Genomic DNA, 17,885 nt, shown 5'->3' on the forward strand with positions numbered 1-17,885 from the left:
GGACCTTCCGCTCTGACCAAATTCAGTCTTTCACAGGCAGATGCACTCGCACATCGGCGCACCTGATCAAGTCGCGCCATGAAGCTGTGGTTAACTGTCAGGACACTAGGCTACTTCTTTCTAGCTGTGTGATCTTGACCCCCCACTATGATTCTTAATTTCTTCCCTGGTCACTCTAGGTTGTATCCTCTCTCCTTTTGCCTCTTTCACTCATTTCTATCTAGGATAAGAAGAAAATGAGACAGCTTCTTGGAGTTATTCAAGTTGCCAACCAGAGTATTCTTCTCCAAACCAGAATGCCCACTTGTGAACGGTAGATCTAAAGCATCACTTAATCCAAAACAAAAAGCATCGCAACATCTATCTAAAGTCCCACAACCTGAGCCCTGAAACCAGGCAAGCTATGAGGCAGGTAACAGCAACAGAGTTAACATCTCTGTAAGATTGCAGCAGATTCTATGGGGCCAAGGAGACTGTTTACATAACATGTACCAGGTGGCCTCCCTGCCAGTCTATTGTTGGTAGGATTCACGGCCAGATGGCTCCAGGGCTGGGCTGGTGTTTGTGAAAGAGTCGCACAGGTGCTCGATGGTCATCAGGGAAAAGAGAAGAGATGCCAGGTGAAAAAAACCACACTTGGAATATAAAAAACCAAAATCACAAGAAGTGCTTTTTCTTTTCCCTGTGACTTCATAGTTCATACTTGGCCAATTTCAGTTTTAATCTGGGTGTCACTATGGCCCATAATGAAATTATTTCATTCCTGAGCAGAAAAAACAGTGCATTCGAGTGACAATGACTATATATATATATATATATATATATATATATATACACACACACACACACACACACACACACACACAGACACACACACACACAGAAAGGAAGTAGGCAAATATCATCTCTTTTCATGACATAATCATCCTTTTCCTAGTGTGAACGTGGGCTCTGTGAGTCACTAGGCATCAACTTGCTTCAGTGTCCTATCACACTACCCATTTTTCACTTGCATCAAATGAAAGATCTACCCCAGCTTCAGCCACACCTGGAAGAGATTAAATGCAGCTGGTCTGGCTTGATCTGAAAAGGTGAGTCCAGATGCACAAAAGCAAGTCCAGATGCGCTGTCAGCAAAAGCAAGACAGACCACCTGTTCCGGGGGCCAATATGTACTCTGGTCATAAACCAACACGTGCTAGGATATGAAGCTTGGGAAACCCGAACAAGCATCTTAAGGTATGAAGCATCCAATACACTTTCTCATTCACTACAGATTCATAAAAGGATGGCGCCTCTTTCTGCACTTCCTTCAAAGAAGTTACAAAGTGATCTCAAATATAATAGTGACCACACATACCAGGGAAATTGCTTGCTTGGTCTGTACCTCAGCAACGGACCCTTCTGGTAGGAAACTTCAGCTGCTAGCTTAACCTAATGGACCCAGAAGTTTCTGAGGTGAGATCCAGCTGCTGCCCCAAATTTCAGATAGTTAAAAGTTTGGCATATTCAAAAAGTTGAGAGGACAAGTCCTCTGGAGACGAGTGCAGCTAGCTAAGCGAGCCAAGGAGTGCACAGACCAAAGAGAAGACATGTTTCTAGACCACCAGGCACAATCCTATTCGTTGGAAAAGCTCCCACACTGGAGTAGTTCCCTATCTGATAAACACTGGCTTGAATCTCCTCCGCACCTTGGAAATGCGAGTTACTGTCAATTTGTTATGGGATCTTTTAACATCACCCAGGTGTCTCTGAACCACACACACAAGTTCATCGTGTGAGGTCCACAGACCCCACACCCTGCCCAAAACCACCCTGGCTTTTTTGACAAGCAGCCTGAATGACTCTAAATCATGAATCATACTGAGACCAAGTGGCTTAAACTTGCTACCACTGGAGTTTAAATTACAAGAATTTCATCCTGGCTGGTGTGACTCAGTGGAGTGAGAGTCAGCCTGTGAACCAAAGGGTCGCCAGTTCGATTCCCAGTCAAGGCACATGCCTGGGTTGTGGGCCAGGTCCCCAGTAGAGGGCATGTGAAAGGCAACCACACATCCATGTTTCTCTCCCTCTCTTTCACCCTCCCTTCCCCTCTCTATAAAAATAAACAAATAAAAATCTTTTAAAGAAAGAAAAGTATGAGAACTTCTTACTGCACTGGACCATTTAGAAGAAACCAGAGTCTCTGAAACTCTGTTTCCTGGCTTCTCCTTCTGTCGGATTCCAGGCAGGTGGAGGAATTACAGTAGCTAGTCAGAAGGATCTCCCCAGTCTGCCTCGAGGGGCTATCTGAAACTGCTCTGTTGCATTCCCAGTCCTGCCCCCACCCTGCCATTCAGGATCGAGGCTCTCAATGGCCCTAATAGAAAATTCTTGCAGCGTCTCTCTATGCAACGATTTAGGAGCAATTTTATACAACTATGTTCAATCTCCCCAAGCCAGACTCCAATATTCTCAGAGATAAACAATTAGTCAAACAAAACATAATACGACTCGGCAATCTTCTCTCCATGAGCTGAGTCAGAAGCATGCTATCCCAAGACGGGGGCTACCCCGACCTCCACCTGCCTCTTGAGCCAGCTTCAGACCTGGCTCCAACACGTTCCTAGCCTGGACACTGTGCCCTTCTTCTCGGACTTGCTTGCTGCGGGTACTGAGATTCAGCCAATCCAGGCACAGGCATGGGGATTTCTTGCTGCCTTCATACCTTAAGAGATGGCCAGGAGAAGCCTAGAGGAGAGACAGAGAGCTCAAACAGCCCCAAATTCCTGAGGTGACCCCATCTTGGGCCCTACACCTAAGTTCTTGAAGTTGTTCACCTGGTTCCACTGAGACCAGCCCCAGGAGCCTTAACTTTTCCTGGACTGATACTTGAAGGCCAGCTTGCAGTTTTCTGAGGAGGGGTGGGAGTGGGGTTCCACTAGGTTTACAGAAGGGTAGGAGAAAGGGGCTAAAACCACATGAAGAATCTGTCCTCTGTGCCTCCCACATACCTAGTTCTGTAGTCATCAACACCACAGCCAGAGGGTGGGTGGGCAAGGCAGACAGAAGAAGGGAAAGTCATTTTTTTTATCCATTTGACAGATGTCCTGTTAAAATCTTGTACGGGAAGGAGGGCCCTAGGTGGGGGGAGGCCCAGAGACGGTAGGTTGGAACTAATAGTTCCCTAAGTCATCTCTAAGTGTGGCCATCTGGTGGTGAGATCAGGAACAGCATTAAGTTGGGACACTGACCCAGTCCTAAATCGGGAGAAGAGGCAGAAGAAATAAATATGTTTCAGTCAACTTAAACCACTTTGAGGTCTACTGAGCATGCCCACCTAGGACACAGGCTGGCAAGGGCTGGAGCCTTGGTATGCATTTCCAAAGAGATTATAATTATCTCCTGGGGAGTCCTTACAGCCCAAAAAGGAAATCTGTATTTAATCAGAAAGCGGAAGATGATTTCAAATGGCTTATTGATTTCTCTCTGCCTGTTGGCTCAGTATGTAAGAAAAGACTGGGCAAAGCACTCAGCTGTGCCTCCAGTCCTGTCCTCAGCATTTCCTGTTCAGAGGTGGGCCATGTTTCTTCTGACAGAAACACAGTCCTGGGTTCTCAACAGACATGCTAAATGGTGGATGATGGGTGTTTGATGAGCGGCCCCTGGATCAGGCCCCACGGGAGGCAAACTGGCTGATCCAGCTTCCCTTCAGATCATGCCCCTGAAGGCTCAGATGGAAGGATGCTACATCTAAACCAAGGCTGCCAGAAGGATACAAGCAAAATCAGACCCACCCTCAGAGCCCTGGAGCAATGGCATCAGGTCTACGTCTGCAAGAAAAATGGTTGCGCTTGTAACAAAGGAACTTCAGGTAGGTCAGCCAGGTTTATGTAAGAGCTTCTGCATGTCTGGACTATCCGGAAAAGGTCGGGGAAGAGGGGAGAAGGGACCCAGGGCAGCTGACTGAAGGACAAAGCATCCAGGAAGTTACTAGGACTGGAACCTACTCTTCTGGACTCTGATTCAGGCTCCAGAGCCTGAAAGGCAGTACATTCTTATTCTCCGAGAAGGTTAGCATTGGAGACTACCAAAAGCAGCACTCCTAGTTCAGTCTAACAGTTTACAGACAAGAAAACTGAGGCTCTGGTGAGGAGAAGTTGCCTGACACGTCAAGCTAGTCAGCAGCAGAGCTGAGATCAGAAAGCAAGCCTAGGAAGGATACTTGTCAATTTCCCATTAAAAATTGTTAAATGGTTGAAAAAATGAACACCTACCCCAGGATCTAAATGCTACTAATATGGTATGTTTTAGAAAACATCCCCACAAAATAGAAATCATGGTGAGCTTAGCAATTTAAAATATCAAAACTTCCAATATTGTCTCCCCGTACTTCACTTTGAAGATCACTATTTAGACACCATCTGATGCTAATTCTTCCCTCCACTCTCCAGAGGTCACCCCTGCAGTCCTGCAACCAGCACATGCCTCACCCTCAGCTCAGGGCCTCAAACAAGTCTGACTCTGGAAATTAAGGGGTGAGAAAACCTCAGTATGAAGGGTAAGCAGAGACACTTCCAGAATCTCCCTCACTAATCAAATTCATATTTGCAGTACAATGCAAATGCTAGTGGGAAAAAAAGAATGGAATGGGAAGAATGCACTCCAGGCCTGGCTTGGTTACTGACTTGCAGTGTAAACTGGGACAGATGCGGCTCCTCTTTTGAACTAGTTGCATCAGTTATCTCAGATGGAAAGCTGGGGTCGTTTTTGACGGATGCTGTAGCCCTGCTTCTAAAAGCAGGTTTGGACAAGAGATAGAGGGGAGTAGAAAAAGACACGGAGCCCTGGCTGGTGCAGCTCAGTGGATTGAGCATGGGCCTGCAAACCAAAGGGTCACAGGTTCGATTCCCAGTCAGGGCACATGCCTGGGTTGCAGGCCAGTACCCAGCAAGGGACACACAAGAGGCAACCGTACATTGATATTTCTCTCCCTCTCTCCTTCCCTTCCCCCCTACAGATAAATAAATAAAATCTAAAAAAAATAAAAAAATAAAAAATAAAGATGAGGAAACAAGTTTGGTCAGAATAAGTCACTCAACTATCCCAGGAACAAACACCGAAAGAGAGCCCAGATATTCTGACTCAGAGTCTAATGTTTTTTTTTTCCTGTAGTAATAAAAAATAGCTAACATTTACTGAGTACTTACTTACTTGTCAGAGACAAATCTAACTTTTTATGCATACTAATTTATTTAATCACCACTTTAAAAATAAAGAAACCAAGATTCACAGAGATGAAGTCATTGCTGCAAGTCACACAGGACTGGAACTAAAACCCAGGTGCTTTTACTCTAGAATCAGTGCTCTTCACCTCCGGTCTCCACAGCACATCCCCATGTCCCACAGGGTCAAAGAACCTCCAAGGTATGGCTAGATACAGGACAGTGTGTATACTGTAGTACCAAACATAAAAGGAAAGGCCTAGAGGATTGGAGACTAGCAAAACCTCGCACACATGGGCATACCTCATTTTATCATTCTTCAATCTGCTGTGCTTAGCAGATATTAAACTTTTCTTTTTTTTTTAATTGAAGCATCTTTTTGTTGTTGTTGTTTTATATGGAATCTACTCCTGGTAGAGATGTTGTGAAGACTGTTGAAATGATAACAAAGGATTTAGAATATTACATAAGATTCGTTAAGCAGCAGCAGGGTTAGAGAGGATTGAGTCCAATTTTAAAAGATCTACTGTAAGTAACATGCAGTCAAACAGCACTGCATGCTACAGAGACATCATGAACGGAGATTCCATCAACGCAGCAAACTTCACTGTTGTCTTATCTTAAGAATGGCCACAGCCACCCCAGCCTTCAGTCACTGCGACCCTGGTCAGTCCGCAGCCATCACCATCGAGGCGGGACCAATAAGACTGTGATGTGCGGAAAGCTCAGATGACGGTTAGCAATTTTAGGCCATAAAGTGATTTTAATTAAGGTATGTACATTATTTTTGAAGATATAACGCTATTGCACAGTTAATAGACTACAGTGCAGTATAAACACCACTTTTATAGGCACTGAGAAACTAAACAATTCCCGTGCTCTGAGATATGCCTGTATACTTATGCATCTATAGAACATTTCTGTACAAGTACTCACTAGTGGCTTCTGCAGAGAAAGCTGAGGGGTTGGAGGAAGTCTTTTTGCTGTACACCCCCTCACACCTTTTGCATTTTTGAACCACGTGAAGGTACTTCCTATTCACAACCAAAATCTTTACAAATGAGGTGGCTAGGGTCCACAGAGCAGAGGAAACTGTGGTGGCTTCTTGGCTGGCCTCGCAAACTTGACCAGAAGGTACCTCTCTCCTTTCATCCTCCAGTTTCCCTACTCCCAACCTTGCCTATCTAATTCCCCCCTGAAGGGCCAGTACTGTAGTCATTCTACAGGTTTCAGCAGCACAAGTGAAAATAGCAACAGGCTGGGTTGGACCCCCACAGCCAGTCAGCAGGCTATTGAAAAATATTAGCAGCAGACAGATGAAGAATGACACAAAAAGCCTTCTTCCCCAATGCCTAGCACCCAAGGCCCAGCTCCTTCCTCTTACCACCCTACCTCAGTGTGACTACCTACCCACCCCTCTCCCGGGCTGGCTGAAAAATAAACAAAAATAAGCTAGAAAGGCTCCAGGAAGCCTGGCCCAGCTTGAGAGTCTGTGTTACAGAAGGAAGAACACACTAAAGGAAAAAAAAGGAAGCCCAGCTGGGTTTTAATGTCCACCTTAAGGCTAGACGATCTCCAGGGACTCTCCCAGCTTCGGTTCTTGGATTTCCAGTGTCTTGTCTCTCAAGAGTTGAAAAGAGATTCCACAGACCAATGCCTTCAAACATTTCCTCAGATACCTCTGGGCCTAACCCCTTAGGCAGGTCAACCACCCAGGGCTTCCATGCCCAGGAAGCTGTGAGGAACCGGGAGTGGCCAAGGTGCATCAAGCGCCTTCAGGGATCCTCCTGAAGTGGCTTTAACAAGCAGCACACTTCCCTCTCACAACAGCTTAGCGTCTTCTTCAACGCTTCACTGCTTCCAAGATGCAGGGGACGAGTGGGACGTGAGCGGCTGTGGAAAGGATGAAGGGTCAGTCAGTGTGCCTCTCATGGACAAGCAGGACACCGCTGTGGAAGGCTGGCCCCCAGAGAGCCCCTGTTCCTTGCTGTGTGTTGGAGACAAAGCCAACTTTTTACATAGATTAACTTAGGCTGCTATCAGCAGTTTCCTGTAGCAATGGAATCCACTTTGTGGTAGCTTGGAGGCCATAGAAAGAACACTGATGCACCACAACCTAATCCTGTATCCTCAACACTGATGCACCACAACCTAATCCTGTATCCTCAGACCATTCCTTCCTTCTCTGAGCCCCAGTATTCCCATTAGTAAAGTGGAGACAATAATGGCTTTAAAAAAATGGCAAAGAGAAGGAGTGAAGAAATAAAATGAAGACAAGCTCCTGGCTTACCTCCAAGCTACCTGTAGTCACAACCCGGATGAGCTCTTAACAATCCAAACAGTAGTAAAAACGTTCAACATTTTACAGGGCACTTCACCCGTCCTTAAGTCATGAACTCTTATACCCACCAAATCCTGAGACTTTACAGCTAAGCCATTTTATACACCAGAAGACCGAGGCCCAGAAGAACCCTGCCCACAATCTATGGGGTGAGAAAAATCTGATCGTGAGCTACACGGTCTAATTACTGACCCACCCCATGCAACACACCAGGAGAAATGGCTCTGAGCACGGAACTTGGAATAAGGAACTCTCTCGGGTTACAACCGGTACTCCAGGCTGCTTCCTCTGGCAGGTGGCAGGACTTGGAGAAAGAAGTCCCTGCTCCTGATGCCCCTTGCTTTCCCTCACTCTTTAGGTTTCCCAGGAGTCAGACCTATATGAGCACGTAGATGTTGCAAACCTGTTTTCTGGGAAAGAATGGACTTGGCATTGAAAAGCATCTCTACAGGTGGGGTGATGTCAGCATAACATTGATCAACCTGTCCCCATGGCATTGCCTTCCCCAGGCCCCCTCTTTGGTCTTCTCTTTTGATGGGTGTAGGAGACCATTCTGCGTGGCACAGACTCAGTTCCCACTTGGAGATGCACAGGACCCATGCCCACGGAGAGGTTCTCCCGTGGGGAATCAGGCGTGCAATGTGCCTAAGCCGCTTTGAGTCTTGCTTTTTGCTAAAAACTCCCTCACCTGGATTTGTGGCCAACATTTACTGCACGGTAACTTCCTAATATCCATGCTAAACCTTCCAAGGACAAGTGTAATGGGTTCAACCACTTTTGCCTTTTCATTTGCAAATTCGATGTGACTAGGCATAGGCTCCTTTGTTTTCTGTAAAAGGTAATCACCTAAAGCGAACCCATACATAGTAAATGAGGACGATAACACGTAATGTGCTGAGAAACCCAATAAAGGCTGGTCATGGCAAGGGCCAAGGTTTTTGCTCCCCTTGAGAGGAAAAACCGTGCTGTCCCTTTTCATCCACTGGACTCGGTAGTTCGTGTGAATGTCTCATTTCATCCTTAATGACACGGACACTGCGGGCCAGTGTCTGCATTGAATGGACACTCTGATAGGGTTCTGACCCGATTGTTGGTGGACCCCAAGACCAGCTTGGGGGGTGGGGGAGGTAGGGAAGGTATAGCTTTATAGGTAAAGGACAAGTACATCTCCAAAGAATTTTCTCAACTCAGCCCATGTGAGCCTTGCTGGCATCTGGAGGCAATACTGGCTATTTTACCTCCAGACCAAATAAGAATCAGATAGAGGAGGAGGACCTGAGTGAGGCACACCCTAAGTGTAGAGTAGAGTAGCGACCAGAACTCTTGATTTCCAGCCCACAGCTAAGAAACTGGCACGAGGCTGTCACAGTCACCCACCAGGGCTCTGAGGCTGCTGCTCCAGGGCAGACCGGCCACACTCCGGCTACCCGTCTCGCAGCTTCCCACCATTCATCTAGACCCAGTCTAGGGCCTCCTCCTTCCAGCTCCAGCCTTGGATTGCAAAGGCCAGAAAGGCCTCCCCAGGACACCCCGACCTGGTTTCCAGCTTAAGAAACTCTAAAAATAGCAGGCCCTCATTAGTGGGGCCAGATGGCCCAAGCTGCTATGATGCCTGGGGGCAGGGCCATGGTCATTAAAGATATGGCTGTCCTCTCTACCCACCACTGACCCAGGAGAGTGTGGGGCCCAGCCCCACTATATGTGTCCTACTACTTTGCCTCCTGCCCACAATTTAGATATGGCTGCTCAGGTCCAAGTTCTTAATTCATTCCCAAGAAAACGAAGTTCAATATTCAGTTACTTTAGGTTTTCTAGGACATTGCTTTCCAATCACAGCATTCCATAATGGTTTGTAAGTGCACTGGGGGATGGAGAAGCAGGCTCAAGCTTTCTACATTGATCGGTGTCAATTTATCTCCTCCCCATTCTCCATCTGCCTGTTAACTCCACATCTACAGACTGGGTTCTCAGTTTTCCTTGCCTTGCGGAGCTTGCTATAACATATTCCACCATGAGTGGAGTTATCCATTTTATCCCCAAGTACAATGCTGAGTCCTGATTTCGAAGATAAAGGAAGGGGAATAACAGGGGCCCACCACACGGGGCCAGTGTACTGTTGTGCCCACTTGGAAGACTGAAACAGCTGGCCAGCCCTAGGAGCAGGCTGTGTTCTGTATCGCTGTGTCCCACGGGGGTGTGGGGGGGCATGTGACTGTATCCCATAGGTATGTTCCAATGTGCCTCATGGGGCCAGAGTTGTTTGTGCATGTGCATCCTTAGGAGTGTGGATCCTGGGGATAGGAGCAGATCTGAGTGTGTATCTATCTCAGTGTGCCCCACGTGTACATATCCTATGTATATGTGCCCTGTGAGTGTGCAGTTCTGCTTCATATGCATCCATGTGTCCACACACACACACAAATATGCATAAGCATGTGGCATGTGTCTGTGTGTACACACTGCCTTTGCTGTGTGTTAAGTGTGAGTGTGCCCCACACTAATTGAATGTGTGTGCTCCAAGTATATTAATGCAAAAGTGAACCCCACACATGTGTTCCATGTGTGTCCCAAACATGCCACACGTGTGTCCGAGTGTGTAGAAGTGTGCGTTGTGTGTGCCCTAGAGCGTGTGGGTATGGAGGAGGACATGGTTAGACAGCAAGGCTGGACCAATTCTCCTCTCCCACAATTTCTTTCTGACAGCTTTCCTCTAAGACACCCAGGCCAGCCTGCTCCTAAGCAGGTCAAAGGGCTTGGGTTCAATGTTCACTTCTGTGACTTCCTGTATGTGGTGACTATAGATGCTCTTCCCAAGAGGCCTAGCCACCCCTCCACTGCAGCCTCGCAACTATGAAGTCCAGCAACTAGAAAGAGAGAGGACAAGGGTTGTGGACTACATATGGGACTTTGGGCAAATTTTTCTTTCCCCCTAGGCCTCAGTTTCCCCAACAGTACAATAACAGAGTGGGTTCAATGATCTTATATAAACTTCTTTCTCATTCTTATCTATAGACTTCCTCATAGATTAAGTACCATGGACGAATTCTGGTCACTCACACTACCTCCACCATGAAAAGACAGCGTACAGATGCGTGCATGTGGATTAGCACCTACAGATGTCTCATTCTCGTAAGCTCGCTCTAGCTCTGAGAAAGCTACTGCTTGACTCTCTAATCCTGACATCCCAAAGTCATAAAAGAAAGGGGATAAAGTCTCAAAAGACATACAATCTTCACCAAAGTGGAGGCAACATGAGACGGGCTTTATCCAAACCATTTTTCCCCATCCTTTTGGAGGAATGTAGGAACTACTGATAGTAATAAACCAGCTTTTAGGCCCAATGGCTAATTTAGGCCCAGGTTTAAGAACCTGACCAGGTAAATCCATAAAGAGAAAACCTACAAACAGCACATAAAGGACCATATAATCTAAGGCCACTTTTCTGCATTTGGCAGGGCCTCTTATGCATCCCTGAATGAGATGATATCTGGGTGGACTTACCATGGGTCAAACACCATAGTTTTCCATGTATAATGCACATTCCCCCCAAATGTTTGAGGGGAAAATAAGGACACACATTATACATGGGTGTAATGATTACACACCATGAGCATAATAATGGGTATAATAATCCCATGTAGAATGCACACAAACACATGGGTGCACATTATACATGTGAGCACATTATAAACAATAAAGTACTGTAGATGTGTATGAATTACCAATTAGTGGTTCAGTGCCAGCCCCACCAGCATTATCTAGTGGCAACTGCCTAGTTTTCTCTGCTATCTTGACTGACACTCATAACAAGACCTATGTAGAGGCAAAGTGCAGAAGACATCTTTAAAACAATCTCCTTGCCCAAGGCTACTTGGTGTGGGTGGATGGACAACAGCTATCCCTATATACTAACGCTCCTCCTTGTACACAACTGCTTTTAAGAGTCAGCATGAATCTCAGCCCTGGCTGGTGTAGCTCAGCGGATTGAGTGCAGGCTGCAAACCAAACAGTCGCCAGTTCGATCCTCAATCAGGGCACGTGCCTGGGTTGTGGGCCAGGTCCCCAGTAGGTGGCACATGAGAGGCAACCACACATTGATGTTTCTTCCCCTCTCTTTCTCCCTCCTTTCCCCTCTCTCTAAAAATAAAATAAGTAAAACCTTTATTTAAAAAAGAGTCAGCACTGATCTCAATAAATCAAAGTAATTCTCTAAGTTTTCATTTCCTTAGCTACAAAATGGGGAGAATAATCCTGGCCTTGTGCACTTCATGGGGTTATGGGGGAATAAAAGCAATGTGGTAGTAAGACCATACAATAGTTCTTATCTCGTCACTCTGCCAGGGGAGCAACTAGAATTTTCCAAACAAAACAATGCAGATAAAGGTGAAGAGTGTGTATTTGTTCTAAGTAGGTCATTTGTTAAGAGCTTGCTATTTCTAACACAACTCTTAATCATATCGTGAAAACCCAGTAACATTCAGCACAAATCCTAGCCAAGGAGCTGGGGGCCAAAAATTGGTTTTTAATTGCCAAGTGCCTAGGTGGTTCTGGCTTTTATGGACTTGAGAAAGCACTAAATAAAGACACGATTAACTCTGGCTTTCTTCCAAATTTCTCTTTTAGCTTTGCAGGAGATAGGGAGCAAGAAAGCTAGTCTGCTATTCATAGCCTCATGTGTGTGGCCAGGTGGGGGGGGATGGAGCTGGGGGTAAATAAAAGAAAGCTTCTTACTTAAAAAATATCCCAGCTTCCCCACAAAGAATAACAGACATAGGCCAAGTGACAGGGTTTCTAACCTTCCAAGGGAGGGAAGTAAAAGAGAGTCCTCCACGATGTGATGGAGAAGAATGAGGCACAAAGACAATGGGATTTGTTCAAGGTCATCCAGAGATTCAGTTCCCATTTACAGTCCTTCTTTATTCATGTGGATGTCTTTCATTAACAAAATCTTGACAGAGAGCCTGCCAAGCGTCATGCCCCTCCCACTGTAGCAGTCACCCAGAGACACCCTGGTTCCAATAAACAGAAAAGAAAACCAACTCGGAGAGGCTAAGTGACTTGCCCAAGGTCACAGAGCTAAAGAAATAATGACAAACTACTAGTTCAGTGACCCTTTGGCTTTCATCACACCATACAGGTTTCCCTCGCCACCCCTGAAAGACAAGAGAAGCTTGTAAGTCTCCAAGCTCCAGAAAGTCATGTGCTTGCAAGGCAAAGTTCTAGCTCCAATACTCCCGTAAATACACTGGGTTTTCATGGGAGAGTCCTTTCTCCATCAGTGCCAAGTTCCCCAGCTCTTAAAATGATGGAACTAGATTCAGGACAGCTGTTAACACCCCTTTTCTACAAGATATAGCTGTCTGGAATGACCTTCGATGGCACTGTTAACTTCCAGAGCTTGAGCCCATACCAAACAGTGTATGATAAGTTTTTGAGCCTCACCTTTGTCATCTGTGAAATGAAGATAATCCCTGCCCTACCTGCTTCACAGGGCCACAGAGGAGAGCAAGTGAGACGATGCAAAATCCAGTGCAAAGTGTAAGAGAATGTTCAGGAGGGACAGTGAACAATCAAGGAAGAGTCCAGAATCAAGGGAGCATCCACTAGCTGCAGCTGCTTTCCTCCACATTCAAATAGAGAAACTACCTGCGCACATTAGATACTCAGCACAGGGCTGCATCCAGGCCTCCCTGCCTCAGAAGAACAAATAGAGTCTGTGGTCCAATAAATCCTCCAGAGGCCTCCTGTGCAGTTCAACCTGGTTTCTCAAGAAAAACATCTCAGCTGGTTGCAAGGTCCAAAGGAAATGAATAAATCCCTGCACTGCCCCTGGGCCCTAAGCACAAAGCAGTTTCATCATTTTGCCTTTGTTCTGAGCCCTCCCACCATGGCAGGCCTATCAGAGCCTCTCTAAGGGACGCCTGGCTCCCTCGTGCCTCTTTCCCAATGCCAAAGCACCCACTGCCCAGACCCGCTGCCAACCAGCAGGGTTAATGAAGAGAGGAGGAAGAAGAGAGTAGGTGGAGGAGCGGCTGTGGGAGGTACAGCTAAAAGTAGCTGCTGCCTTCAGGCACCGCACTCTGAGGGGGTGGGGGGTGGGCTCTTAGCACATCCTTCCTGCAGCCAGATGGGCATGGAGGTGCATGGTTTCCCCTCCTCTAATGAAGGCAGGCAGGCAGAGATCAGAGCTGCCAGAACCATTCCCACAGCTGTCTATGGGTGCTCAGTGCCGGCCTCCTCTGGGCCCCGAGGGCAGATGGCCTTTCAGCACAGTGGCTGCGTCCAGGCCTCCCTGCCTCAGAAGAACAAATACAGTCTGCAGGAGATTCCGTGCTCTCCCACTCCCATCTCAACGCCTGGCACCTCAAGGGCTGCTGACAGGCTTGCTCCCCTCCAGGTGGTTACGTAATACTCCTGTTTTCCCAGACACTCTGTCAGCTTGCTTTTCTCCAACCAAACCTGAGAGCCGTCAGGTCTCTGATCCAGCCAAGGGGGCATACAGCCAGTGCCCTGTAGCAGAGGCCACAGGTTACAGGAGGCAAGGTCCTAATTTGAGGAGTGGGGATCCCAGACTGATCAGTGAATCTCAGACAAGTCACTTTCCCTTCAATGTCTCAGTTCTCTCACTTGTAAAACAGGGAGGGGAAAGGCATGCTGCAGACCTCCAAAGTACTCTAATCTCTGCCCCTATGTGATTCTCTGCTAATCCTGGCCACTGAAACAAAAGCCCCCCTCTCTCACCCAAGGCTGTCCCATCTCCCAAGCAGTCTGAGCTGAGGCGAGCCATCCCCACTCTCCTAACTCCAGTCCCCCCACTGACTAAGGTTTCCACTGGCAAGATGGTTGCCTGGAACTCTATACTCTGCCCTCCATCTCTGTCCCAGGCCCATTTCAACTGCACAAGCTCTGCTTTTTTCCTCTTTTATATGCTAGCTCCTGGCTCAACTTTCATTTAAGCACATGGTTTTTCTACTGAACCCACAGCTTTCATTCTAGTGATATGGAAACTGAGGCCTAGTGAGGAAGGGCCCTGATCAAGCTCTGGCAGCAAGGCAGGCACAGGGTGGGCCACAGCTTGCTCCCAGGGGTCCCCGAGGCCATGTGCTGGGTTTTTCTCAACCAGAAGGTTCCCAAAACCTTCCTCCTCCTGAAGGTTTGCCTTCCACATGCACTCCCTCTGCCATAGAGACACAACTTTCCCTCTTCTCTGCTACCAACTCTTGACATTGGTGCCAACAAATCAAATGCTCCGCTCCTGTCAGGGGCCTGAAAGTAGCACAGAAGAATGATCACAGCAAGGTACAACTGACCTTGTACTCATCCATCCCTTAACCTTTCCTTTTCCTCCAGGTTGCCCCATGGTTCTTTTCTTCAAAGTTTCCTCCTGAGCTCTACGCTATGTCAGCAGAACCCCTTCAGTTTTCAAAAGCTGTGACCACATTCTGACCATGGAGTCGACTACACAGGCGACCCTAGAAGAACAGGAGGGTGTGGCCTGGGTTCTAGGCCAGGAACTACCACTTCCTGATGGTGTGACCTCACGTAAATTGCTTAATCTCTCTGTGCCTCAGTTTCCTCAATTCCTGCCAGCTGGGGTGGACGAGCCAATGAAATAACTAGGGAATGTTATTTGTTGAAATTCTTATTAACAGTAGTAGTAGTGGGAGTAGTAAGTAAATGAATGGCTACTTAAAATACTGCAGGAAGGGGCTCTGGGCTATCGAAGCAGCCGGCTCCTTGCCTCCAAGGCTTTCCCAGACCCCTGAGGCTGGTATTTTATCTTTAAGAGGCAAGTTTTAGGTACCCATGCCACACGTCCCAAATTGGCACCCTCCTGCCTCTCAGCTCACTACAGGACTCCCTTCCCTGCTGGCAGCCAGTGTGTGCTCAATGAAACAACTTATAGTTCAGTTGTTCCAGAAGAAACCAAAGCCAACCATAATTAGATGGAAATTCTATTATCCCCAAAATCACCCTATGCATTCCAAACCTGCTAAAAGGAATCTTTAGGTTACCTACTGGCTTTGAAGAATAATATTCTTAATCATTTTGATCACTAGTATTAATCACAAAGTAAGCACAGATCATTAGAGCTCCAAGAAATCTTTGGCAGTCTCTAAGGCACCTAACTTCATTTTACAGATGAGGAAACCAAATTTCATTGGTGAGCAGTCATTTACCCAAAGTCACCCAGCGAGTAAACAGACTCTTTTTCACTAGGACAGCAAATGCACGGGAGCTTTTTTCTAAGGAGCTCGAAGCACATCCCGGCTGACAATTTCAAGTCCAAATAGGTCCTCAGACTATTTGTTCTCCAAGGTTGAGTCCACCTTTTTAAAGTGGGCAGCAGCCCCTTAGAATTCATCAAGGCCCCCGCAACCCTAGAATAAAATGTCTCCATCTGTAAAGCCTGCCTGTTCACGTGTGGGGTCAGCCAGATTCAGGCTGTGCTGGCATTTCCTTTGAACATAGCATCACAGTCATTCTCATCCCTGGCTAAACATTCCTGCCACCTCAGGAAGCTTTTTAAAAATATTGATGCCAGGGCCTCTCCACGACCAACTCAATTAGACTTCCCTGAGAGATTCTAGGAACTGTTGATAGTCTTGTTAAATCCCCAAGTGATTCCACTGTGCAGCCGGGACTGAGCACCACTGGGTCAGTTTGAACAATTCAGCCAACCAAGGGGACACGTGCACCAAGACTTTCCTGAACTCTTCGAAATCCAAGTATATTCTGTCTCAACACTACATCTATGCTGTACAGATTTCCCAAAGATGGGAAAGAATGGCGATGGGAAAAAATACAAGATCAATTTTGTTTTTAAAGTGGTACACAGAATCTACAGTGGTAACGCTGACTCTCAGGCACTTCTGGACCCAGTTAGGAAACATACAGTTTGTGGGAACTGAAAGAAAACAGGGAACCCTGGAGCCTACCACAGGAGCTACCAGGAGTAAGATGCCAAGTGACTCACAGTCCCTGGTGATGGGCTTGGTAAATAAGTGCTGTGAACGAAGACTACATCTCGATGCCTACAAAGCATACTAGTCTATCACGCCACATTATCCTCATGTACACATTAGAGCACAGGTGGCAAACACAAGGCCTGTGGGCTAAATCCAGCCCCCTACCTTGTTTTATCCAGTCTGCACCTTGTTTCTACCTGGCGGCAGCGCCGAGCTCCTCGCCCCTAGTTAAGAAGTAGTTACATTTATACAGTCCTAAGATTACATTTGATCCTTTGAAGGCAACTGTGAGGCTGATGTGGCCACCGGTGACAATGAGTCTGACACCCCTGCTATAGTAGGGATAGATCACGGTGGAGCCCCAATGGATTCGGCACCAACTGAACAGGTATATACAAAAGCGAATGGGCTGCAACTCCAAAAGGGGGATCTGGTGAGATGACAGCGGAATGAGTATTAACCTCATTATATTGAACATTTTTTTGAATCAACAATGTGAAGATGCACAGAACAGACCAAGCAAATAAAACAGAAGTGTAACTGATGCAATGCTGGAAGGGACAGCTCATTTGTTGCACAGTATGAAGAAAAATTTCAAACCCCATAGGAAAAAAAAACTAGAATAAGGGACCAACTAAACAAAATAACGTTTAACAAGTTTGGTTCAAAAGGCCAATTTCACAAGAACATAGAGGACTGCGCTCGACAGCAAAGTGTGTGAGCCTATAGCCCAAAGGGCTAATACAGTGGCTTTTAACAAGGGCAGTACATCTGAATTACCTCGTGGAGCCTTAAATTTGAAACTTAAAAAAAAACCTGCTGGGGATCTATCCTATGCCACTTATGCCAATTAAGTCAGATCTCTCAAAGTGGGGACCTGACATAGGCATTTAAAAACTCCCCAAGTGATGCAAATGTTCAGCGAAGGTTGAGACCCAGTCGAAGGCTGTATTAGCAGATAATTCACAGACAGATCAAAGTCCTTTTGTACTTGTTCCTGATCAAGTGGCACCTGGAGTAGCGTGATGGGTTCTGAGTAGCACATTTCTCAAGAAACATAGAAAAATAAGAGTGCTTCAAAAGGAAGGACAATTTTATGAAAACTGCGGTCCCTTGAAAGCATTCTATCTTTTAGGCTCCACCAATTCACACTGCCTTTCTCCTTGAACATCTCGAATAGTGAGTTTTCAAACAGCGAGTTTTTGTAAGACTAAAGGGAACTCTGATGTATATTCAAGATAAAAGGCATCATTTTCTTAAATAAAGAATTCTGTGCCAAATTGCTATATCAATGAAAAGTATAAAAACCACTAACAATGTAAGCAAGTAGCTGAGGAAGCTAGTATGGCTTCAGGGGAGACTCGTAGACCTC

At 46.5% G+C, this 17,885-nt stretch overlaps 1 protein-coding gene across 9 annotated transcripts in view; it reads right to left on the bottom strand.

The window, feature by feature from the left end:
• Positions 1-17,885, bottom strand: part of ARHGEF9 (Cdc42 guanine nucleotide exchange factor 9) — a 131,223-nt gene that overhangs the window by 83,269 nt on the left and 30,069 nt on the right. For 2 of the 9 annotated variants that reach the window (XM_053666523.1, XM_053666519.1), the window contains exon 1: positions 12,987-13,348. The exons of 4 other annotated variants lie outside the window; for them this stretch is intronic. In XM_053666523.1, coding sequence (XP_053522498.1) covers positions 12,987-12,995 — 9 coding nt within the window. In that variant the 5' untranslated portion in view covers positions 12,996-13,348. Of the gene's footprint in view, positions 1-5,506; positions 5,527-12,986; positions 13,349-17,885 lie in introns of those variants that run through there. 3 more of the 9 variants (XM_053666521.1, XM_053666524.1, XM_053666522.1) reach the window with 3 other exon arrangements.

This window comes from Artibeus jamaicensis, unplaced genomic scaffold (assembly GCF_021234435.1).
Source record: "Artibeus jamaicensis isolate MK-2021 breed Jamaican fruit bat unplaced genomic scaffold, CSHL_Jam_final contig_457, whole genome shotgun sequence".
NCBI classification, from domain to species: Eukaryota; Metazoa; Chordata; class Mammalia; order Chiroptera; family Phyllostomidae; genus Artibeus; species Artibeus jamaicensis.